The sequence below is a fragment of the Heloderma suspectum genome, chromosome 6 (genome assembly GCF_057233095.1).
Source record: "Heloderma suspectum isolate Gila_16-S chromosome 6, 16-S_ref, whole genome shotgun sequence".
NCBI lineage: Eukaryota > Metazoa > Chordata > Lepidosauria > Squamata > Helodermatidae > Heloderma > Heloderma suspectum.
Genome location: NC_139463.1, coordinates 85,216,084 through 85,240,930, shown reverse-complemented (window position 1 = coordinate 85,240,930; position 24,847 = coordinate 85,216,084). Strand labels below are relative to the sequence as shown.

The window sequence follows — 24,847 nt, the reverse complement described above, 5'->3', positions numbered from 1 at the left end:
TCCATGCTCACCAAAAGTCTTAAACAAGACTGCTCTTTTTCTCCTGCTGCCCCTGTTGGTGCCAGCTTTCTTCCTTTCAATCCCTCTCAAAACCTATTTTTTCTATAATCCATTTGGCTTAATTTCTCAGTCGTCAATCCTAACTGAAATGCAGCCCAAGAGAAAAAGCAATCCTATGGTCCCTGGGCCAGCATTCCAGGGACCATAAGATAGTTCAGATTCCCCCTGATGAGGCTGGAGACAGCACTACAACCTCAGAAGGAGGAGTAGGAGATCCAACCCCCTTCCCCCACCCCTCGCAGCCAGCGCAGAGAGAACTGTGCCAGCTGCCTCCCTGAGGTTGGAAACTTCACCCAGAGAGAGGGGAAAGGGGGCATGCCAGTGGGCGGACAGGGGAGAAGACCAGAGAAGCCATGATACGATTTATTGTTGGCCTTCTCCAGCCTCTGAAGCCTTTCTCCTTAGCCTTCCCTCCCCCTCTGAAAAGCCTGTCTAGCAAAAGAGCAAAGAACTGAGGGTGGAGAGGCAAAGATTTGCCCCCGCCACTCCTCCCATCTTGCTGGCTTCAGCCCGGCAGAGCATAGGAATCTCAGAAGCCCCCGAATTTGGGGGCTTCTGAGCCGTGAGGATTGCACCCTTAATGTATTATTCCTAGTTACCCTCCCTCTTTCTATTGTCTCTCCCACAGTCGAAGTTTAGACTATATATTCCACAGGGCAGGCATGGACCTGTCCTTTTTTATGTATGTTCCTCTCTAAAATGCCATATAGTTTGACAGTGAATCATCATCATCATCATCATCATCTGCAAAATTAGAATGACGAGAGCACATTAGAATGTTTAATAGCATGCTTTTAAGCTACTTTTTGATTAAATGCTTTTTCATATGGTATGTTCAATACATGCTTGAAAATAAACCTTTGAGAATATTGGTTGTCTTTGAAATATAGGGCAGGATCCAATGGGGACATTCTGCAAACTCAAATTGCACTAGTGGACCTCTGCTGAATCTTTCCATTGCACAAGTGGTTGCCATTACGTTTGTGTAGGGATGGTGTGGGCGCCCGATTCCGTCTGGGAATCTGGCAGAACCCACCGTGCCGCAACCCCGAGCCCCTGCCCCTCCTCGCCCCCTGCCCGCACTTGGCAAGTGGCCCGCACTCACCCCAGTGGCCTAGTTGAGCTCCATGGTCACCATTAAAAAAAAAAAAAGGCAATCACAAAAATGTGTATAATTGCATATCCGCAAAAATGTGCGTATTTGCGAATGTGCATATTTGCATATGCGGAAATGTGCATTTTTCCAAATGTGCATATTTGCATATGCACAGAATGCGTATTTTTGTGGGATACTTGATGAGGCCATCGGGGCGAGTGCAGGCTGCTCACTGAGCATGGGAGGGGCTCGAGAGCAGTCCGGGGACTGGCGAGCAGGGGCAGGAGCTGGCTGGGTGCCCGGAGAACCTGGACGGGGGTGGGTTCGCCATCCTTATGCTTGTATAACCTGTTGTGTAAGCAGTTGCTCAATGGGTTGCACAATGGGTTGCACAACAGTTATGTGCAACTGTTTCACAATGGTTTGCATAAGCATAATGCAAATCCCATTTGCGCAACCACGCTTCCACAAACATAACTTTAGTTGGATTTTTCTCTTCCGCGTAGTTCAGAATGTAGTTTCCACTAGCACAACGTCACTTGCGCTAATGGAATGACACAGCTGGATACTGCTCGAAGACCTTTGTGTAACCAGGTAAATGTGGAGCTCCCCTTGTTCTTCCCTCTCCCAGGGAATTTATAGAACGGGAGATAAATAGCTTGCTAAAAGGGGTCCCAAGACCCTTCCTCCCCATCCCAGCACCCCAGACTGGGTCTGCAAGATCATGGAGGGGAAATAAGCTATGGGTTGTTGTAGGGTTCTGCGTGGCTTGTTACCCATGGCAATAAGCCACCCTGGCCAGGTTTGCATGACATGAAAAGCTGCACTGCCAAGGGTAATTATGCTAATCCCCCTGGCATGCAACCAGCACATGTGCATGCAATGGAGGTGGGGCGGGTGGATAAACCACCACGGTGATCATTGTATGGTGAACATGCGAATCAAGTCTAATTAATAGGAGGGGAGAAAGGGAGGGGAACTGAGGGAAAGGTAATGAAATATTCAGAAACCTGAATAAAAAGACTACAAAATGTCTCACATGACTGAGACTGGGGAATGAGCATACACATTCATCTTTCCCATCTGGAAATGCTCCAGAGTTCAATTTTACGAGTGCCATTTTTTTACTGACTGTGGCCCAGAGTGGCAGCAGAGCTTTTGACCCCAAGTGGCGGAGGAGTTTCTCTCATGCCTCTAGTTTCCAAGCCAAACAGGCCCTTATGGTTCACAGCTTCTGCCAGGAATTAATAAGTTGCTCTTTCCAAGACCTGAAGGGTCTCAAAATTCTCCTCAGAGCATTGTCAACTTTAGAGGGTTTGCTTCCTTAGCTTTTGAGCAGGTCCATTTCAGAGTTTTCCCTGGCATGCCATGCCCAGAGGGGTTGTATCTACAATTGGGAACTTTAAGAAGAGTATCAGAGGCCCATGTTGTGATGTTACTGGGGTTCTGTGATGTGACTTGCTTTTTTCCAGCTGTCCCAGACTTTGTATACCTTTGTTTCTCCATCATCTATGTGGGCCAGAAAAATGAAAGGCCTACTGACCAAACATTTTGAGTATCTGGCAGTCACATTTCTCTCTCTCTCTCTCTCCCTCTCTCTCTCTCTGTGTGTGTGTGTGTGTGGTCAGTCTGAGATAACTTTGGTCTGAGATAGTTGTGTGAAGACTGACGATGTGCAATTAACTCAGAACAGCTTGGGTTTTGTCATTTCATCACAACCGCAGGTTTTCAAGAAGCCACATTTTGTTGCCTTTCAAATAACTGCCTCAGCCTATGACTGACAGCATGGCTAAAAGTAAACCTGGGCAGAGGGGAAAATCTCAACTGCTGTGAGTTTGAAGGGAGTATATCCACACCTGGCCTCCTCTACTGTAATCCTTCATGTAAGTTGCTTAATGCTCACAATACAACACGGAGGCATACTTTATGTTTTTTCCCCTTGAAGACTGGAGTCTTGCGTTACAAATGAGATGGCCTACTGCCATCTTCTGACACAAAGTAGTATAAAGTCTTAATCAGCAATGTGAGCAGAAGGGGAACAAGAGTAAAGTCTCACCGAACACAGCAATTATTATTATGTTCTTAGGAAGTTACGATGTACCATAATTGACACCTGGCAATCTCTACAGGTCCTATTTGAACAGCAAGATGGAATAAATAGCTTGAGGAGGACAGGAGTAATTTTAATTGGGGAAAAAACAGTACCAAGGACAGCGGGAAGGGTTTTACACACACACACACACACACACACACACAGCAAAGTGTGCCTTTTACACAAAGGCACACTCTTGGATAGAGCCACCCTCCCCAAAAGGACTCCGTTTCTCTTTGAGAACATTTGTTGTATTAATTTTATCTCTCTTATTTCTATTGCATCATAACTATAGAAATGTTACCAACACCAGATAGTTAACTCCCCTTTAATTTTTGTCTCAATAACGAAAGGGATTTGTGCCTTGCAGCCGTCACAGTGTATAGTGAGTCTTCAGTTTTCTTGCCAGAGATAGGTGCTCCTGAGGAATAATCACATGTGATCTGAAGCAGAAGGGAGAGGCTATCTACTAGCCTTTCGCCTGTGACGCTTCTGAGAGAGAGAGAGAGAGACAGACAGACAGACAGACAGACAACAGAGAGGCTGGTGTAAAGCGGCGCAACAGCAAAGCAACAAGGAGGCCCTGGATCCACTGTGGATGCAGTCAATCTTAAGGTAAAATGTATAAGAAAGATAGAAAGATTAACAACAGAGTATTAAAAATATATATTTTAATACTCTCTCTCTCTCTCTGAATGTATGTAGTATGTATGTTAGTTGTACACCACTTCAGAACTTCGACATGTGTTCCTCCCTGAAGACCAAAGTTACAGAAAGAGAGGGCTGCTATAGCAGAAACAGTAATTTATTTAAAAATGATCACAACTGCAGGGGCCTTCAACATAAGGCCTCTCCAATAAAGAAGGCTGAGAGGTGTGTATCTGTAGTACCAAGAAGAACAGCTCCACAAAGTGGAGCACTTTGGTGCACAGGGGTGTCCGTTCCCACTGTCAATGGTCTGTGAGGCTGTAGATGCCGATAGCTTGGGAGCAAAGCCAGAAGATGCCAGAGCAATGAGCTCTAAAGAGATGACCTCAGAGCACAAGAGGTCCTGTCAGTCGGCAACAGCAGCAGCTGGCTGGACTCAAGAGTTGGCAGTTGAAAAAAAGGGATCCCATCGGGAGTTGCTAGGCCGCCCCCGCAGTTCCTCTCATCCTCTTTCCACCTGCTGGGAGATGGGAGAGGGGTAGGTGGAGGAGAGAGCTTAACTGTGTGAGCTGGTGATTTATTGTCAGCAGGAGGTGGGATCATGCTTTGGAATGCATTAGAAGAGAGATGTTGGGCCCAACCCTCTGGGGTGAACTCAAGAAACAGGTCCAGTGTACAAGGGTGGACTCCAAAAGATAATCCTTTAGGTCTTTCTACTATTACACATTACTAACCCTGCGTTTAAAAAATGGCATTAATAGCTGAATCTCTATCTAACTCTGTAGAATATGGATGAATTATACTTATTTGCCCTGTCACAAAAAACACTTCAAATTCACTAATCAATTCACTTCATTCTTTTATGTCACCACAATTTATTTCATAAAGATGAAAATATAATATACAAAAAGAATACCTAATAATTTCTAACAGGATTTACCAGGAAAAAATGTAAGTTCAGTTCTCTCTCTCTCTCTCTCTCTCTCTCACACGCACACGCACACACACAAAACACCTAGCCATTGGTGCCAATGTATTTTTTTTTTCTTTTGCCCCCACGTGGGGGGGATTTAGAGTGGGGGGGAGTGGCTGGGTGGGAAGGTATAATGCTACAATCATCATCTGAGATCCTCCTCCAGGTGCCTCCTCTTAGGGAGGTTTGGAGGATGGCAACAAGGGAGAGGGCCTTTTCCATGGTGCCCCTGGCCCCATGATTATGGAACACTCTTCCCAGTGTGGTCCACCCGGTGCCAACATTATCATCCTTTTGGCGCCAGGTTAAGACTTTCCTTTACTCCCAGGTATTTCACAGCTCTATAGAGAGCCAGTGTAGTGTAGTGGTGAGAGTGACGGACTGGGAGCCGGGAGATCCGGGTTCTAGTCCCCACTTGGCCATGGAAGCTCACTGGGTGACTTTGGGCCAGTCACAGACTCTCAGCCCAACCTACCTCACAGGGTTGTTGTTGTGAGGATACAACGGTGAGGAGGAGGATAATGTAAGCCGCCTTGAGTTCCTTGCGAGAGGGAGAAAGGCGGGGTATAAATGCAATAAATAAATAAAATAAAATAAATATGATAAGGTTATAACCAGTCCTGGGATTTTTATTTTTGATTGTGTAAAATTGTTTTTGTAAATGGTTTTTATATTATCATTGTGTTGTATTTCTTAGGTTTTAGTCTTTTATAAACTGCCCAGAAAGCTTTGGCTATTGGGTGGTATAAAGTAATTAATAATAACCCTCCCTACTTGTGCATGGTGGTCCTGACCTGGATCAGGGCCCCTCATGCTTACTCTAGAGTAAAATAAAATGTTAGGATCACCTAAGCACTACACATTTAATGTAGTGTCTAGTTTAGCCCTCAGCACCCTATTGCAGCACAGCACCACCAGTATATAATCTGCACAGCTCAGATGACAGGGCACATGGCACATGAGGCATTTCTTATGTACTCATGACTGGCCACTCACAGAAGTTTGCAGGTCCCTTACATGACATCGTTAGCTTTCAGGACATCATCAGTGGTTTTTCCAGGTTATCCCGCCTTAAAAAAAGACTGGAGATAAACTGGAATTTTAAAAACCCTGCCATTTCTGTAGTGTGTAGTGCTGATATAGTATGATAATTCTGCCACAAGATGGCACTGTTTCACTGAAAAATATTGAAAGCCCCAGTAAGGCTGCTTAGAAGGGGTATTTTCAATTCCATGTCATGTTTGTCATCTAAAGGAGCCAGTCCTAATTGCGCCACAGAAACAGAAGCAAACTGCTCTGGTAGGGCTGCGGGATTTTCTGTTAATGTAGACACCCCCAATCTCTCTGGCCTCAGGCTGTACAAGGTAGAGCTTACAAGGGGAATGTTGTTGATGAGAAACTATAGAGAAAGGGAACTTTGCACACAAAGGGAAAAGTTTGCATAAAACAGCCAGACCTCACAACACACATGGGGACTTAAGCACATTTTTAATACTTCTCTGCCTAGAACCCTAACAGATACCTTGCCTTGGCATCCCCAGTTTTAAAAATCGATGAGCCTTTTGTAGTTTTTTGTACATTATTCTTGTTATCACTTTTATTGTACATCACCTTGAGCACTTATTGGGCAGAGGAGTGATCCAAAACTATTCTAAATAAATAAATAAAATTACCGGACACATATACTTAACACCAAACTCCACTCCAACAACTGGGTTTGCCAGGACAGAGCATTCCATACAAGTAAGCAAAGGAAGGAAAAAAACACATGCTGTAATGTATAAGTACTGTGAATGTCTCCCCATCTCCTTTGCCAGCTGTAAATACTGTATCTTTTCTTTGTGGTAAGCTAACCCTCTTCCCACCCTGCAACCGTGGGGAGCAGTGTCTCCACATAGGGGAGGCACTCATCTCCATTTACAGGTAATCTCTCTGTTGGCAAAGACCAGGGGGGCGTTCTCCATGACAATGGAAGGAGTAGCGAATGGAGGATTACCCGGATTTTTTCAAGGGATCGTCTTTGGTGCACTTGGGTCTGCGCAGGGCTTCATGAGCTAGTGCACCACACCAGTGTAAGTCGTTTCACAGAACATACTTCTGGGTGGGATGGGGGGTTGGAGTGAACATCATCTGACTAGCAGGGGCTGCTCAACCAATAAGAGAGGCTTCCCCCCATCCAGGCTCCCTGCCTTTCTCCTTTGATAAAATCTTGAGGTTTCCTCCTGTGTCTTGACAAAAATCACTCTCCTTCCCCGCCCCCCCCCGTATTACTTCCTTCCTTAAAGCAACAGTCATCACAGGAACACAGTGTTTCCCCTGCCTTGAAGCTGAAAATCATCTTCTCTCTCCCCCCCTGTCCCGTATTACACATTTCCTTAAATAATCATTATAGGAACACAGTGTTCTTGCTGCCCTGCTGTGATCAATTGAAGCTTTGAAGCTTCGTATTATTTCAATTCATGGGGATCTCAGTAACCTTGGGAATGCGCATTTTGGGAACAAGCCTCACTGACCACAATGGGAGTTACTTCCCATTGGTTCTGAGTAGACCCACATATGTTTGTGCTGGGAAAGACAGGAAGGGGAAACAAAGGGATGGGGAACCAGCTCCCTTTCTAACCCAATGCTGCACAAGAACGAAGGTGTAATTAGTTACTTCTGAAGGTAATAAACCAAACAACAGAGAATCGCAGCTTCGGGAAAGCACTTTACAGCCTTTAGGGAATTAGTGCTTTAAAATGCACTATTTCAATTGAGCAAGATCTCTGTAAATGCTGGTGTGCACCTTCAGGGGACAAGCCTCATTGACCACAATGGCAGTTACTTCTGAGTAGACACTATTGGTTTGTGCTGGGAAACACAGAGATAGGAAACACAGCGACGGGAAACACCTCTTGACTGGGGTCATGGTGAACGGCACACCCCTGGCAGGGCTAGCATACCCGAGGTAAATGCAGGGGCTGGGACACACAACAACTGTATCGTGGAGAACCTGACTTAAGGAAAAGTTTTGGACTTTAAGCAGTCTCAGGAAATCCAGTTTTTCTGTGATAAGCTCCATGGTGGCTGCTGGATGGCCATGATGTCATATATCTCAAATTATCTCCAAATGCAGCCAGCTCAGAATAAATCGCTGGTGGAGACATCCCCCAGGCATTCTGCTCCCACTGTTGCTAATGCTGGCCAAACCCTCATGAGCACTTTATTTATTTATTTATTATTATTATTAAATTTATTAATCGCCCATCTGGCTGGTCACCCAGCCACTCTGGGCGATGTACAACATACAATAAAAACAGTTTAAAACAATAAAATTCTACAATAAAAACATTTTCTAAAATACCCTGACCCACCCCAAATGCCTGCCTGAACAACCACATTTTTAATGCACGACGGAAGCTCATTAAAGAGGGGGCATGACGGAGTTCCCTAGGGAGGGAGTTCCACAGAGTGGGGGCCACCACAGAAAAGGCCCTTTACCTCGTCCCCACCAGTCTAGCTGTCCTGGCTGATGGGACAGAGAGAAGGCCATCCGAGGCTGATCTTGTTAAGCGGCCTGTCTGGTGCTGCTGGAGGCACTCCTTAAGATAGGCTGGGCCAGAACCATATAGGGTTTTAAAGGTCAAAACCAACACCTTGAATTTGGCCCGGAAAACAACTGGTAACCAGTGCAACTCCTTCAGCACTGGAGTGATGTGATCTCGCTGGCGGCTGCCTTTAATCAGGCGAGCCGCCACGTTCTGTACCAGCTGCAGTTTCCGAACCGTCTTCAAGGGTAACCCCACGTAGAGCGCATTACAGTAGTCTTTAGTCTTAAGGATCACAGCCCTGATGAATGGAGCAGAACAAGATGTTACCACACACATGTACAGAGTTCCATTGCAATCCCCAAATGGGAAGGGGTACATATACCCACTATCATTGCAATCTCCCCCTCCACCCACCGTGCCCTCACCACCACCTTTAGCCCAGCTGCTCCTTAAAGGAGATAGGTCTGCCCAGGCCTGCAAGATATTTGGTGGAAGTGGCAGGAGACAGAGCACATTGCATTTGCTTGCCACCATCTTCCCACCCCATCTTTTCTTTTCATTCAACCCTGCCCATGTTTTGCAAAGATGAAAGATGCTCAGGCTCAAGCCCCTATGGAAGACAACCCCACCCCCGCAATTAATTAATTAATTATATTTCTTGGCCACCTTTCAGGGCAGAAGCCCTCCCAAAGCAGCATACGACAATACAACAGAAAACCGTTATCAAATGATGAACGATAAGAACACAATAAAAACAGTGAGACTACAATAAAAACCGCAATAAAAAGAACAATAAAAACAGCAAAACAAAACCCCCAACAACAAAAGCAATCATATTAGGAGAAGGCCAGAGTAAAATAATATGTTTTCAGGGCCTTCTTAAAAGCCTGCAGTGTTGGAGCATGGTGGACCTCTGATGGCAACTTATTCCAGAGGTGTGGGGCCACTGCAGAGAAGGCCCTCTCCTGCAGAGACCCCCATGCCTCACAAAACTCCTTGGATCTTCTCAAAAGTTCTGGAGCCTTATATTTTGCTCTAACCTTGTAATGCTGTGAGCACTCTCCCAGGAAGTCCTACTGAACAAGACCCATCAAAATGAACAGAAGCTGAGTAAGAACACAACTATCTCCTGTTCATTTTGGCAAATCTTGTGCAGGAGAACTTCCCGGTGGACTCTGCACATAATTAAGATGTGCATCTTTGACCATTTCTGGGCTTGCTTCCCTACATGCATGTTTTAAATGTTAATAGGGAAACATCGCATTAGATGTGATTAAAACACTGGGAACAGTGCTTCAGTCATCCCCTTGAACTATATCACCCCCACCCCCGGGCCTGGGCAGCTGTCAGGGTGACACTCTATCCAGATCGTTCAATGGCTAATTGAAAAGCTTAACAATGACCTCAGCTACTGATGGATCAACAAACAGCTCACTGGACTGTCACACATTCCATGTTGTGATGGAGTTAATCTGCCTGAACTAAACTGAAGGTTCTGCTGGGGCTGGGCACATTCTATGCAGTTTTTGAGGTGGAGGCTGCCTGATTAAGGGATGTCACAAGGGCTGAAAATGGCCTTCTGGAGAATATCATTGGCAGCGATACAGACACTATGGAAAGGGAAAGACAAGAAAGGGGAAAGGTTCCCCTGGACAAGGCAGGGCCAATTCAGACATTTCTTTATATTTATTTAGTTATTTCAATTTCTATCCTGCCCATTTTTAAGGTTCCAAGGTAGGTGGCAATAGTCCAAAAGAAAACATATACACACACACACACACACACTCCCATTGTAAATTGTCCTATGTCTGTTTAACTTCAGCCACTAAATGTCAGCTCAAAGGGGGAAGTTTTAAAGCTGGTTTGGAAATTATTCGTGTTCAGACTTTCATGGGCCTTTAAGGGAAGATTGTGTATATGAGATGGAAGAATGATTCATGCCTCCAAATACCTGCATTCAAATTTCTAATGTATGAGTTCATTTTAGGGTATGACTGTGACCCTGGGTGAGATTTATTTGTCTGCAATTTGAATGCTACATTAGTAGCATGTATGCAGAGGTACAAATAATTCATGCAATTGTTATAGATCTGATAGCAACTGATTTTTCAAGTGCAGCAAGGCCGGTGTGAGGCATAGCATAGAGCAGGGATGAGGAACGTGTGGCCCTCTGGATGTTGTTGGACTGACTCCCACCAGCCCTCACCCTTGCCTATGGCTGATGGGAGTTAAAGTTCAACAACATCTGGAAGGCCACACATTCCCCACCGCTGGCATTGAGCGTTGGGTTTAGATGTGTGGAAACCAACGTTTAATTCTACGCTCCACCATGAAGCTCATGGGCTGACTTTGGGCATCACACTTGCAAACTAGCCTACTGGAGAATATCATTGGCAGCAATTTGGTCATTAGGAGTTTTGGAGTGGGGTGTCTCCAGTATGCTGATGATACTCAGCTCTATTTCTCCTTGTTGTCGGAGTCAGCTGAGGAGGTGAAGGTGCTGGACCAGTGTCTGGAGGCTATTATGGGCTAGATGAGGGCCAATAAACTGAAGCTAAATCCTGACAAGATGGAAGCACTGTGGATTGGTGGTTCCCAAGTCCAGGAATTGGGTAAGCAACCTGTCCTGGATGGGGTTGCACTCCCCTGAAGGAGCAGGTGCATAGCTTGGGAGTACTCCTAGATCCATTCCTGTCACTGGAGCCCCAGGTGGACTCTGTGGCTTGGAGTACTTGGGCCCAGCTTTGGCTGATCTGCCAGCTATGGCCTTTCCTGGACAGGGATAACCTAGCCACAGTAGTATATGTGCTGGTAACTTCCCAGTTAGACTACTGCAATGCACTTTACGTGAGGCTGCCCTTGAAGATGACTTGGAAGTTGCAGCTAGTGCAAAATGCAGCAGCTAGACTGCTGACCGGAACATCTCATAAAGATCATATAACACCACTTTTAAGGGAATTGCACTGGCTGCCAATATGCTTCAGGTCAGAATTCAAGGTTCTGGTGGTGACATTTAAAGCCCTAAGCGGCTTGGGACCTCGATATATGAGGGAGTGCCTCTCCCTATATATGCCTGCCTCTGATTTTAATTGGTATTAGTTTGTTTAATGGTTTAATATGTTTTAGCTGTTTAAATTATTTATTGTTTTATACTGTTTAAATTGATTTTATCTGTACGCCACCCTGAGATCTTAATGATATAGGGTGGGATACAAATGTTATAAATAAATAAATATATACATTCATACATACAGGCATACCTTCACTGCTTAACAGTTATTTAGCGCCAACACAGTTAACGACTATAGAAAACACAGACGCAGACATCATCCCTACTCAGAGGAATTCTGTTTTTAATAGACAGAGAAGGTGTGGATGGGGGAAGGGCTAAGGGCTCACAATGAGCAGTACGAACGGAGTCAGATGGCAGTGGAGGAGCAGTGGTGTAGTGGTAAATTTTGAAGTGCGGGCACTCCTCATGACAGTCGCCATAGCCACGCCCCCACGGAGAGTCCAAAAATGCAGGCAGTGTATCAGCAAAAGACTTAAGAGTTTTCAACTTCTGGGAACAGGACTTTTGTAAAGCGAATGAGCCTTAATTGCCCATTCAAACCAAGTCACTCCCCAAATACTTCGCATTACAACAAGGGACAACATATTGTTTCTGGAAAAATTCATTTCCCTTCAGCTACTGTGAGGATTGCAGCTAAGCTCAGAGGGAACAGGGAAGTCAAGGGGGTGGGTGACAGATGACATCAGCATCCCTGCTACTAAAAGAGTGCCAGTGAAACATCCCTGCAAGCCCTGGCTCCGCTATACCACTATGGAGGAGTGGATGAAGTAGAGCAAAGTTCAGGAAGAACTTTGTTAAATTAGTGGTTCTTGAAGATGTACTTAGAGGAGGAGGAGGGTGTGTGTGTCTTGACTAACAGTGTGGAGGTGACCATTCTAGGCAAAAGGAACAATGCAGAAGACAGCCTGAAGTAAGGAGCGAGAGGAAGACACAAATGGGGCCAGCATGAGCTGACCTTGTTCTGAGCAGGGGATGCAAGAAGGGATATAAAAAGAAGGGATATAAAAGTAGACAAAGATAGTGTCAAAGGCAGAGATGTGAAGCTCTGAAAATAAGGAACTTGAAGTTCATGAAGACGGTATGAGACAGCCAGTGTACAGAGATGCTGACATGGTCATAATGTTGGGAGAAGCCCCTCTTTCATAGATATTCTAAATATCACCAGAGGGGAAAGGTGTTCAGGAGTTGATTCAAACTAGGGCTCATAAAGGCCTAGCTGTAGAACCTATTTTTTATAATTTTAGACTTTTTAATAACAAAGAAGATACTCCTATTGAGTACCATGGCAATAGCTAATAGCCAACTACACACATTGCAACCTAAGTCTGGCATAATAATAAAAAGGAAGGAGAAACATTCCTGTGTGTGCTGATGTAGAAAAGATGCAGGCTATATATAGCCTGTGGAAGTTTTATGCTCTGTTAAAACTAGTTATCCTAAAGATGCTACTTGACTCATACTTTAAATAGCAGTTACAAAAAGTCAGCTACATATATGATTGTGCACCCTAAATCTTTGCCTCCACAATGCTTTGCTTCTGAATATCCCATTTTTGCAGTTGAATGTAAAAGCCCCATGCAAGACATCTATAACTTCAGCGAGATCCTAATGCTGTCTTCAACCCTCACTTTCCTCCCTCTGTTGAAAATAGCATGAGAATGAAGGTGAATGCCCAGTAATAAGACAATTAATGGCAGTGGCATTCAATTGCAACAGTACTGTCAGGCAGAACTTCTCTGGGACAGGGGGAACTCATGACTGCAGCTACTAGGGCAGTAGGCCAGAGATAAACAATCACCACGCCTTCAACACTTCTTGGTATTTAGGTATCACCAAGGGACATTTTTCATGGCATAAGGAGATAAGCACTAGCTCTGTGTAGAAGTTTTTTCAATGTGTGGACTAGGGGGAGTGAAATCACACATGATGTCTTTGTTCTTCACACTCAATCGACGTTTTGTATGCACAGATGTACAACTGTATGGATGTAGTGGACTATCCACACTATCAAGAATCCTAATTTTCCAGGTTACATGCTGAGATCTCTGTGCGAGCGAGTACAATTGTAGCTGTGCAGACTCTATGCCCAGGGGCAAAATCCAGCCTTTTAGGGTTTCCAATCTGGTGCTCTGGGATATCCAGATGTCTCCATCATATTCCCCTGGCCCTACCCCCTTTCCCATGACCACTGATGGGTCATTTCCTGGCCTTTGTGCAGTTTTCCCCCATTCTAAAGTGTGGAAATGCCTCTCCTAAAGCTTAGTTACTGGCAGCGAGAGCTTTAGGCTAAAATATGCTGGTGTTTCGGCCCTCCCTCTTTTGTCTTTGGCCCACCCCTCTTTTCACTTCATCCCCACCCACCACTGGGATATGGCCCCTGGAAGCTTCTCCAAAATGGAATTCACCTCCTGGGTTGAACGAGGTTCAACACCCCTGCTCTATGCTGACCAAATGAACATGTGCAGCTCAGGAATAGGGACGGTGTGTTGGTTCATGCTCTCCCCTCTATCCATTAAACAGGGGAAAGCAACCTGGTGCCCTCTAGATGTTTGGACTACAACTCCTAGAATCCTAGACCAATGGCCATGCTGGTTGGGGCTTATGGGAGCTGTAGTCCAAAATATCTGGAGGACCCCAGGTTGCCTACCGCTGCATTAAAAGAACTTCTGCATATTTCTTTTATCACTTGCTAATCTGCTCATCAAGCTGAACAGAAGCACAGAATAAAAGCTGGCAACAAGAGTTTGCAACCATATTGGGCAGGTTTGGGATATTTTTAGGGTAAGAGAAAATGTTAATAGAATAAGAGCTGCTGTTTTAATAGAGGTTGACTTACTCAGGTGTTAACATTTTCAGTTGTTTTGCTAGTTTAAATAGAATGAATATAATTTTTGTGCATTATTAATGTAGCTCCATCTAAGGCCACCCTTGAAGAGGCCTTCAAGCCTTGGGTGATTTTTTTTAAATAAAAAGGCCAAATAAGGGAGGGAAATACTTTTCCCAAACTGGAACTGCTAAATCAGGACAAAAAATTGGCTGAACTGCCAAGAATTACAGCAGCACTTAAAATTTAAGGGGCAACTAAAGGTTGTGCTACCTCAATGAAATTCAGTCCTGGATTTTTATTTTTATCTTTTCTGCCAGATCACGTATTCCTTAAAGGCAAATACTGTCTCTTCCAGGTCTCATGCCTGAGCATCGATGGAAGAGACTTTTTGCACTCTGCACCTTGGGAACATTTCCATCCACCTGCTGTTGTGCTAACCAGCTGAATGATGAGATTAGCACTCGCCGGGAAAGAGTTTGACCTCCCTTATAGTAGGGCGAAAAGAGATCTGATGCTAGGGACAGAAGCCAAGGTGGACCAACAAGACTGCCAGCAACCTGGGCTCTTAGGATTGGAGGATACAAAAGGTTACCCCTCTTGAAGCCTGGGTAAAACTGAAACACAGCTGGTCCCAGTTCATGAGGAAACAATCCGCCTCTCAAATGCTAATACCTTCTTAGTAACACTCAAGCCCTGATGGAATTATCGGAAGAGTCACTTCGTATCTTTGGGCTCTTTCAGGTGGCTCCAACTGTATAAACTGACAGTATATAGAAAGGGAATCTTGTTGTGTCATCTGCCTTAGCTCCATTTTGTGTGCTTTCATCTGCATGTTCCATTCCCCTTTGGACATTTTGGCAGATACAAAAAGGGCTGGCAGCACATAATGTATGTTTTCGGAATGCTGCCTTACCAACTACCTCCAGATTGAGCCAACAACTGGGCCAGGATGGAAATGGCAGGGGGATAACTGGGAGTGCAAACAGAGTGAGAGGAAGATAAGAAGTGAAGACCTGAAGGGCAAGACTCAGTTGCCTACGGCATGGGCGGTGTATACAAATCCTAAATAATCAGAGCCTAGGGCTGAGAGAGTCTGAGAGTGACCGATAAACCAGTGGATATTTTTCCCAACTCCTTGTTATCTAGACCAAGGCACTACTAATCTGAAACACTCAATTGAGGCAGCCTTTACAACTAACATACTTTCCCTACACTATGTGCTAAGTCTGATACTCTAACCTAGCCTTCCCCAAACTGGTGCCCTTCAGATGTTTTGGACTACAAATCCCAGGTTTCTAGGCCACTGGCTATGCTGGCTGGAGCTGATGGGAGGTGAATTCCACAACATCTAGAGGACACTATGTTGGGGAAGACTACTCTAACCACTATACCATACTCTGGCTCAAATGTGAGCATATGTCTCAGATGTTAAAGTATCAAGAGATGCTACTATTGACCCTTCTCATTTAAGAGCTGTGTTAAAATGGGTTGTCAGACCAACTTCCTAATTAAGATATATTCAGAAACGTTGTTTGCAACATGTGGATATTGTTAAAGCTATAGATAATTCAGAGATATTCAGTAACTAAACTGAATTACAGCAGGTGAATCTTCTTATGATTCCATGACATGGTATTTTGGTTCAAAGAGACCTGATGCTAGGGACAGAAGCCAAGATGGACCAGTAAGACTGCCAGCAACCTGGGCTCTTAGGATTGGAGGATACAAAAGGTTACCCCTCTTAAACCCTGGGTAAAACTGAAACACAGCTGGTCCCAGTTCATGAGGAAACAATCTGCTTCTCAAATGCTAATACCTTCTTAGTAACACTCAAGCCCTGATGGAATATCGGAAGAGTCACTTCGTATCTTTGGGCTCTTTCAGGTGGCTCCAACTGTATAAACTGACAGTATATAGAAAGGTTCACTAGGTTTACTAGGCCTCTTTTCATTTCTGTTCACATAGAGAAATCAGGGTCAAATGCCTGAAATGTATAAAATTGCTAATACCACAACAATTTACTAGTCATAGGTCACCTTGCATTTTAAAAATACTCAAAGATCTTTACTTCCAAGGGCACCTTGCCACAGAGTCAGAGTCATTAGACTAGCATGACTTGTATCTACAGTACCAAATGCAAACTGCAAGCACAGAGATCAAAGTAAAACTTTCTATCCTCTACATCATATAGGGTTATTGCAAGGATATGATGTGGTTTGTCAATGCTACTGCCTGCATCGTTTTGACAAATCCATGCTGAGCCCTATTGAAAGGGTGGGTTAAGCAAGCAACAACACCTTCTTACTGTCCAGTCCTGCTCTGGGCTCCCATTGCCTATTTTAAATGAAGCCACTTGAATCATGATGAAGTAACTGAACCAATCACTCAGGCAGCCTTTGCAATGTTTGAGCTGTTTTGCATATAGCAAAATCTATCGGCTATAACAATATGAAGGAGATGGCACAGGTATGTGAAGCATCTTCATCAATGTTGTATTCCCTGGTTTTGCCAAAATCAATAAAGTTCTGGCCAAGTAATGCACAAAACATTCCCTGAAATTTTGGAATTCAACCAATGCTGATTTCAAAGCTCATCCTGTTACAGTCAGACGGACAGGAGCACGTGGTTGAAAACTTCATTTCACTTGGCGGCAGGGTTTAATCCAAGCTAGACTGCTCAGTTCCAGAACCTGTTTTGTATAGCAGGGCTCAGCTCTGGAACATATAAAAAGACAAAAACAGAGAGAGCACTTTTGGATACACGCAGAATGTGTTTCACAGCGGACCTTGATATATTTGGAATTAATAAGAAGCAGGGCTTCTAATGCAGAAGTCGTATTGAACTTGGTACCTCTCATTTTAGAAACAAACTGTGGATTGTTTGACTGTCTTGATTAAATCAGTTTGTCAAATTGTGACAGAAAATGTAGATTCCTTTTGTTTTTCAGTTTTTTGATTTTCACATTTTCTCTTGCCATCTTCTTATGATATATTGCCCATTCTGAATCTACTGCCAATTAGTTTTACTGAAGTCACAGAATCCAGTGTTTTGAGGGGGGATGATTTTTCTCTATTCACTCTTTCTGCACAATTCATAATTATATACTTCTTCTTGCTGTGCCCCTCAACTTAGTTATCTTGGATGTCACAATGCCCCAACTGTTCAATTTTTTCTTCAGTAGGGAACATGATCTGTTTCTCTAAGAGAAAGATTGGCTTATTAGTAACTACTTTCCTCTCATGAAGTCTGGCCTGATTGCAGATGTGATGCCTGGTTTCCACGGCAACCACCTTTGTGAGGTGGCCAGCTGTTGGCAACCACAGGACACGAACAAGCTCATATCACACAGTTAGCTTTTGTGGGGTACTTAGTAGCTTTCAGTTAGCAAGGACAGAGTGGAGAGGAGGTGGGCATGTGGGGTGCAGAAAGAGGGACCCTGTTTTTTTTCCAGTTTGCCTATTTCACCCCCATGCAGTGAAGAGACATGGACACAGGATGTCACTGTACCACAACTACAGTATAAAGGATTATGGGGCAAGGCAGAGGACCATGGGAGAGAGGTGAAAGGCCATTGACGCCCCAGAAACAGGAGCCCAAACTCTTGCGGAGGGTTAGGTATCCTGGCAGATGCCACTGCCTGGGCTGAATGCTGTCGGGTGGAGCAGTCTGCCTGGTATGCTCACTCTTTCATCTGTCCTGGAGAGATAGATGACACCCTCCCCTGCGCTCCCCCTCTGCAAACTCCAGCTCCATAGGGTGTGTGGCACAGGAGAAGAGGCGGAGCGTCACGCTTCGACCGGTAATGCCTGGCAGACACCCCAGCTGCACTCTACACAGTCTCACTAGACAGCAGCAGAAGCCGGAGGGAGAGACTGGGCACCCCAGAGGTCCTTCAGCACAACAGGAGGCGGGTAAGTACCTGGCGTAGTCTGTGGTGCCAGGCACAGCGGTGAGGACTGGGTTCTGGGTATCAGTTCCGTTACTTGTGCAGCAAAGGGTGAAGTCCTGACAGGACAATCTCAGAGGTGGATTCTGCTCAAACAACTAGGTGTTTGCCCGCAACCTGATGCCCAGTGCAATACGGCAGGTTGCAAAGGTGCACCGGACATGGAAAATGGTAGAACGGCTCCGCCACAGGATCCAAGCCAGAAGACTTAGCTTATCTCTTGGCAAGAAACAATATATATTATGTTATCTACACTGAGTGTTAAGAACACAGCGTACATTCTAAAAAGTGTCTCTGGCTTTTGTCTGGGCACTTGATGCGTGAGGAATTACAGTACAGCAGTAAAAATGGCAGGAATAGGCAGGCGTGGAGGAACCACATAACGTGGAATTCCAGCAAAACCATAATCATTTAGTTGTTTCTGTTCCCATTTCTTAGTGATTATGTTGATTATGGCACAATGGATGATGTGATGTCATTGAGCCGTGTATTTTCCTACTCCCATCTCACACAACTGGCTGTCAGTGCCAAAGGGTGACAAAAGATACAGCACAATGATATCACATCATGATGCATTACATTATATTACACATTATTGGGGACAGGGGGGAAATAAATACATAGCAATAGCCGCAGCAGCTCAGTATTCCTTGGGATGTCTAGTTTCACTTTTAGGATTGCTGGCAAAAGTTTCCGGGAGTCTGGGCAAAATATGTAAACCTCAGAGGGGTGTTTCCCCACATCCAAAGCTCACCATGAGGGATAGTTTTCATCTGTCTGGTGCAGTGAGAGTAGTATACAGATGTACATACAAACAGGAGCAGACACGTTTTTTTTCTGCTGCAGGTGAGTTCAACTCCTCTCCAACTTTACTCCCCAAATGAGTTCATGATTATTCCACCCCATGCACCACCAAAGACTAGTGTTCTTAGTGGCAGCCCCACCTTTGTGGAACTCCTATCCATGGAGATTGGGCAAAGTCTAAGCTTGAGCATTATCAATAGGATTGTAGGACCTTTATATATAGGCTCGCTTTTAGTGGCCTGGGGCTAGCAACCAGCTCGTTTCACAAAGGCTGAAACTGTCTACAACACAGCCTGGGCCAACAGTGTCCACAACAGGCAGAAGTTGAACAGGATGGGATTGAGGCAGCTGGACAAAAACGGGGCAGTAGATCTGCTCAGGGCTTCTCCCACTGGCCTGGGGGAGCAGCTATACTCCAGTTTACTTCCTAGTTTTTCAGCCTTTAATTTCATGAACAGTACTTGACTGGTCAGTAATTCTATGGGTGCTTAAAACCCCTGGGAAACTGCCCTAGTTCAACCACTGCATCAGAATTAGTTTGTGAATCTGACAAAAGGCACCTGGTTATTTGCAGAGTGGTTGTGTGAACTGGTCTTGAGTGGGGGGGGGGGACCACCCCCCTAGAATTTTCTCAAAAGTTTATTTGGTCAGAGTGTGTTTAGAGGGAAGGGGAGGCTTTTTAGCTGTGACCCTGTATAACCCAAGGGCTTGTTCTTTCTTGAGAAGGCACTGAGCATTTTTGTTAAGAAGGGTCTGCTGCTGTCACTCGTGAGAATGACATTGGCTCTTCCATGAACAGCCACTGAGCAGCCTTTGCCTCTTTGGTATCAAGAACCAAGTGAGCTCTTCAGATGCCACTTTTCTGGAGTGACCTTTGAAATCCATTTCTATCCAGTACAGAGGTAGCCAAAGTTCTGATAACAGGTCCTCTTGGTATAAAGTGGAAATCATGTGATCTACCCCACTACCCCCTCCCCCCTCAGTCTTGAAGAAACCTTTGCTATCTTCCAGAATGGTCACCAAGAAGCAGAACCAGATGTGTTTCACATGAGGGCTTAACTATGGGTCATGTGGGAGAGCTGTGATTAGTTCCTAGATTTTGTTTTTACTAGAATGCAGGAATTTGCTGATTTGATCGAAGCAATGATGAAAGGAAAAATGGTGGCTTACCCTATCCCTATGGTTCATTTCCCCCCCATCAAAATCACCTACCAACACCCTATTTTCCCACCTGCAGGAGAAAAGATACTGAGAGTGTGTCCCCCCACCCCATGTGTGAGAAGGAAGCAGGGGGGAGGGAGGGAGATTTTGATCAGAAAAACTGTTAGACAGGAAACAGTTAAGCACCCCATTGATAAAATTTGCTCCAACAAAATTTGCAATTCCCATGGCTCAATTTTATTATGAAGAAAGAATAGTAGTAGAAGCCAGAGCAGTCAGGAGACTAATCACGAATCTCTTGGGTCATGTGTAGCTTGGCCCTAAGTCTGGCAGAGACTCTCAAATGCTGAAGGGAAAAGAGACAATCCTGCATTTAGCTCTCTCCCCACCTTGGCCCCCACAACTTACCTTTTCAATCAAAGGTAAATTGGTAAGACCACCTCCATCGGGCTCCTCCCTCAACGGTCACCACTGGCAGCCATTCTATTAGGCTGCAGCAGAGGGAAGTGAAATGGGAAGCAGGGTTATTCCAACAGCCCTGCTATACCCACCCCCCATGCATTTTCTGTCTTCCCTCCCTATCCCTTTTTCCATTTGTGTTGTGCCTTTTTTAAAACTGTAATCCTGTACGCAGGGACTGTCTTGTTTTATTGATTGTATGTAAGCCGCCTGGGGAGTCTCCTGAGGAGTGGGATAAAAATGCTTTAAATAAATAAATAACCCCCCTAGCCCAAGCCTGCAAGGAGGAAGAACAGAATACCTCTGACCCTTCGAAATCCCCAAAAGACAGGGAGTGCCTTTTTACTAGTTCCTCTTTTCGTTGGACAGAAGAGTTGATGTTAATGGGTTTGCAAAGGTATTGTTTTTTAAAGCAAAATGTTCTCTCGTCTTGCAAGCTGGGTTCCTCAATAGCTTTTTCTTAATCGCCAGTTAATATTTCTTTTGGATGAAGGTGGAACTAATGAGAAGGAAGGCAAGGTTGGGAGGTCAGATTTCAAAGAAGGAGGAAAGACAATTAAAGCCCAAAGCTCAGTCCATTCCTCCCATTCAAAATGGGAGAAATGGGCTCATCTGCTGAATTTGTCTGTGTCATTTGAAAACTGGCATAGGAGAAAACACATTTTTATAGGGGCAGAGGTATGCCGTTTGCATGCACACCCACATCACAGCAGATGATTCACAATAAGACTCTCATGTCTTTTAAGCTGGGAAGCAGAAATTCACAGATATAGTAGAGGAAGATTATAGGGTGGCCATGGGTCCTACCTTAGAGAGGACAGTCCTTTATTTGAAGGGCTGTCAGTGGGCAGTTCTCTAGTTGAAGGTATCCTCAATTTGAAGGGCAGTCCAAACCCATTTTAGTTTGAAGATAAAGAATTGTAAGAAGGAAGAGCGTCGAGGGGTCTTGAAGTTGCCCACCAACAGCAAACTGAGCAGGTGTACAGATTACCTGGTCACAGTCTTCCCTACTATGATGAGATATATTGTATTCCTATTTAAATTAGATTTTTTCTTCTAAATCTGTACCTTTTCATATACGTTTTGGTGCAGATCTGTCCTCCTTTGTCATATTTTTTGATGATGCATTTCCTCTTCTTGAAGAGTGATGCACAAGTGGCCACTGAACAGTTACGTAGAGCAGGCTGATTGGGCCCACCTTTATTGTGGTCAGGTATGTCCAGTGATAGGCAAGGCCTATCACTTGGGATGCAACTGTATGTCCAGTGAGAGAAGAGAGTTCAGGTTACTTAAATATAAAGCAGCTCAGCTTAGCAGGTGAAAAATGGTGTCCTCTGCCCAGCGCCTGCTGCAAACCAACTGGGCCCGAGTGAAATAGGCGGCAGAGGCCTGCTTGGTTGCCAAGACAACCACCTCCCCTTCAACCCTGCTTTGCGTGCAAGGATTGTCCTGAAAGGCGGATTGGGTTGCTTGCAGGTGTCAAGACCCATATGATCGATCACGGCCAAGTGGTATGCAACAGTAGCCGGGAATGGGAAGGCCAAAGCTTTTTGCCTTTGCCTGTAACAAGAGAATATTCTATAAAGTCTTTGGTTGTTTCTCTGGCGCTCATTTGTAACAGCTACAGAGGACCAATGGGAGAGGAGACTTCCTTCGCCCAACGCTGATATGTAAGGGGCAATGCAGTCACAATAATCAGTGGCAATAAAAGCACAGTGAGGTTTTATTTTAATTTAGTTTTGTGTTTTTAGGCCATTACAAACTTTGTTAAGGCAGCAGAACCCATAAATGCTGACCTTTATCTTGGGGGGGGGGGGGGAATTACAGAGATACATTTGTATGAAATTGCCTGCATGAGAAACTGGAAACTTATTGCATCAGAGGGGCCATTATATTGGTGTGATAACTTTTCATTTACTAGGGCTGATAGAGATGAGAGTGCCTATAAGCATTCTCTGAACATGCACAAAATGCCTATCTCTCACCACTGAATAACCAAAGCCAGACCCCAAACATACAAGAATAAGGGTGAGAGCTTTGAAAACCAATTTCCTGGCAGACTTGAGGTCTGACCAATAATAATAATAATAATAATGCATCCACATATACCTCTGTATTGAGAGGGTCTGTCTCTAGGAGCTGCTAGGCATGTGAGGGGAAAAGGGAGGGTAGACAGATCCAACTCATGCCCTTTCCTTGTCTGCAGAAGCTTGGAAATGGATCTCAAACGGCTTTAGGAGCGTGTCAGTCCCATTTAGGCCCAAATCGCCATGAACTTTCCTAGCATGTAAGAGAGGACGCTTGGCAAGGAATCAGAAGGCAGGCACTCAGGCAGCAGCTAAGCAAGGTGGCTGCAGGCGACTATGTCCATCTTTAGTGGGGCATCAGAAATGTAATGTAGAACATGACATCGAGCTCGTCTGCAATGTTCTCACCCCCTAGAATTGGACGGAAATGGGAATGTCTAATAAGTTGTCTTCATCAAAAACATTTTCCCTTCTGCATTCCAGGATTCCAGAGTTCTGCAACCAGGACAACATTTTGTAAGTGGACTTAGTTAGGCAAATTGATACACTTTAGCTAATACCATTAGTTTTGCCTTGCTAAATTTGGAATGATTTCTTTGTGTGTGTGAAGTGGAGAAGAGGCAAGGGAGAGACTGCTAATGGAAAGTTGTGGCTCAAAGAATACTAGGGACAATACTGATGGAGTGTATCCAATCCTTGCAGTTCACCTGCTCAAGGGATTACAGCTGGTCCTCTGCTCATCCAAACTGCTCATGGGAAAAGCTAGCTGCTACAGGACCATGCTGTCTGCATGCCAAACCTGTACCAATTGGCATAGAAGGATTATAGGGCCCTTTCCAGGGGTAGTTAGGGTTGCCTCTGAGCATATGCAGAATACATTTCCCTGGCTTCCATTGTAACTACTGCATTGGTTCAGCTAAGAGGTGGTCGAAGCCAGCAACAGATAGAATTAAGGCTCATAGTTCAAGTTCAGCAGGCTGGCTAGCTTAGCTATAATCTGTGCAGTGATTCACGGAGACCAGAATATATACAAAGACTGCGTAGTGGAAAATAATGTAAGCCATCTCTTCTTTGGAGTGATCACATTCGCTCCTATTTACTGCACAAGCATGTACAAAACCATTGACACATATCCCCCTTCTTTATATCCTTCTGTACTGGTAAATGGTCAGGAGGATGAAATTCTGGCCAGGACATTAAAAATCTAGCTGGTAAGCAACCCTAGGATTACTTCTGGTAGTCATGATGCGCAACAGCGCTGCGCAAGGGACACGTTTTAAGCCACCAAAAATATGAATTTATTATAACTCAATTCACAGCTCAAAGCTGCTAAAATTGGGCTGAGTGGTTGTGTAGTAGATGTGAAGGGATTGTGTGTTGTGCTGCTGTTATAGTAATCACAGGACTACCTCACTATCAGAACACTTCAGCCCAGATCCACTCAACTACATGCCCAACTTGTGTGAATGAACTGATCTTTAATTAGGGCTGCAATGTTTAGTCCATCAATTGGTTAGGGTAATTGTTAACAATATTTCAATTGACTAAAAAGGTGTCCCTGATTAGTCAGGCAGCAGATTTTTTAAAACTGATTGTTAAAATTATAAATTCTTAATTTCAGGTGGCATGTGCCTTCTTAAAAGAGGCACCTCCTGTATGAGAGAAAAATGGTGTGTGCGTGCTCTTCTTCCAAGATGATGTCTTCTGCAACACATGGATGCATATTCTAAAATGAATCAATTAATCAACTAAAAGGGCCATAGGCCAGTGTTGGAGCACTTTGCATGCAGAAAGTACCAGATTTAATCCCATGCATCTCTAGGTAGGTCTGGAAAACCTCTGTCTGAAATCCTGGAGAGCCGCAGTTGCCAGTCAGTGCTGACAATACTGGGCCAGATGGACCAATAGACTGACTCAGAATAAAGCAACTTCTTGTGTTCCTAACTTTCATGATTAACCCACTACGATTCTTTAATTGGGTAACAGCTTTCAACTGAAATAACTTCTATCGTGCCTTCTGTGCATGGTTTCCCTTTGAATGGATAAAACCTGGGATATCATCAGAGGGGATAGTTGAAACGTCCTTGTAAAAAAGCAACTTGGAACTGGAGGTTACAAATGTGAAATTGGTCAAGATGAGAGGGGGGAATT

General features: G+C 44.6%; 1 protein-coding gene across 1 annotated transcript in view; it reads left to right on the top strand.

The window, feature by feature from the left end:
- The first annotated feature begins 17,949 nt into the window (after positions 1–17,949).
- LOC146341661 (serine/threonine-protein kinase SBK2-like) overlaps positions 17,950–24,847 on the top strand; it is a 119,749-nt gene continuing 112,851 nt past the window's right edge. Inside the window, exon 1 of the mRNA XM_084805124.1 lies at positions 17,950–18,210. Within this exon, the coding sequence (XP_084661250.1) occupies positions 18,102–18,210 (109 nt within the window). The 5' untranslated portion in view covers positions 17,950–18,101. The remainder of the gene's footprint in view (positions 18,211–24,847) is intronic.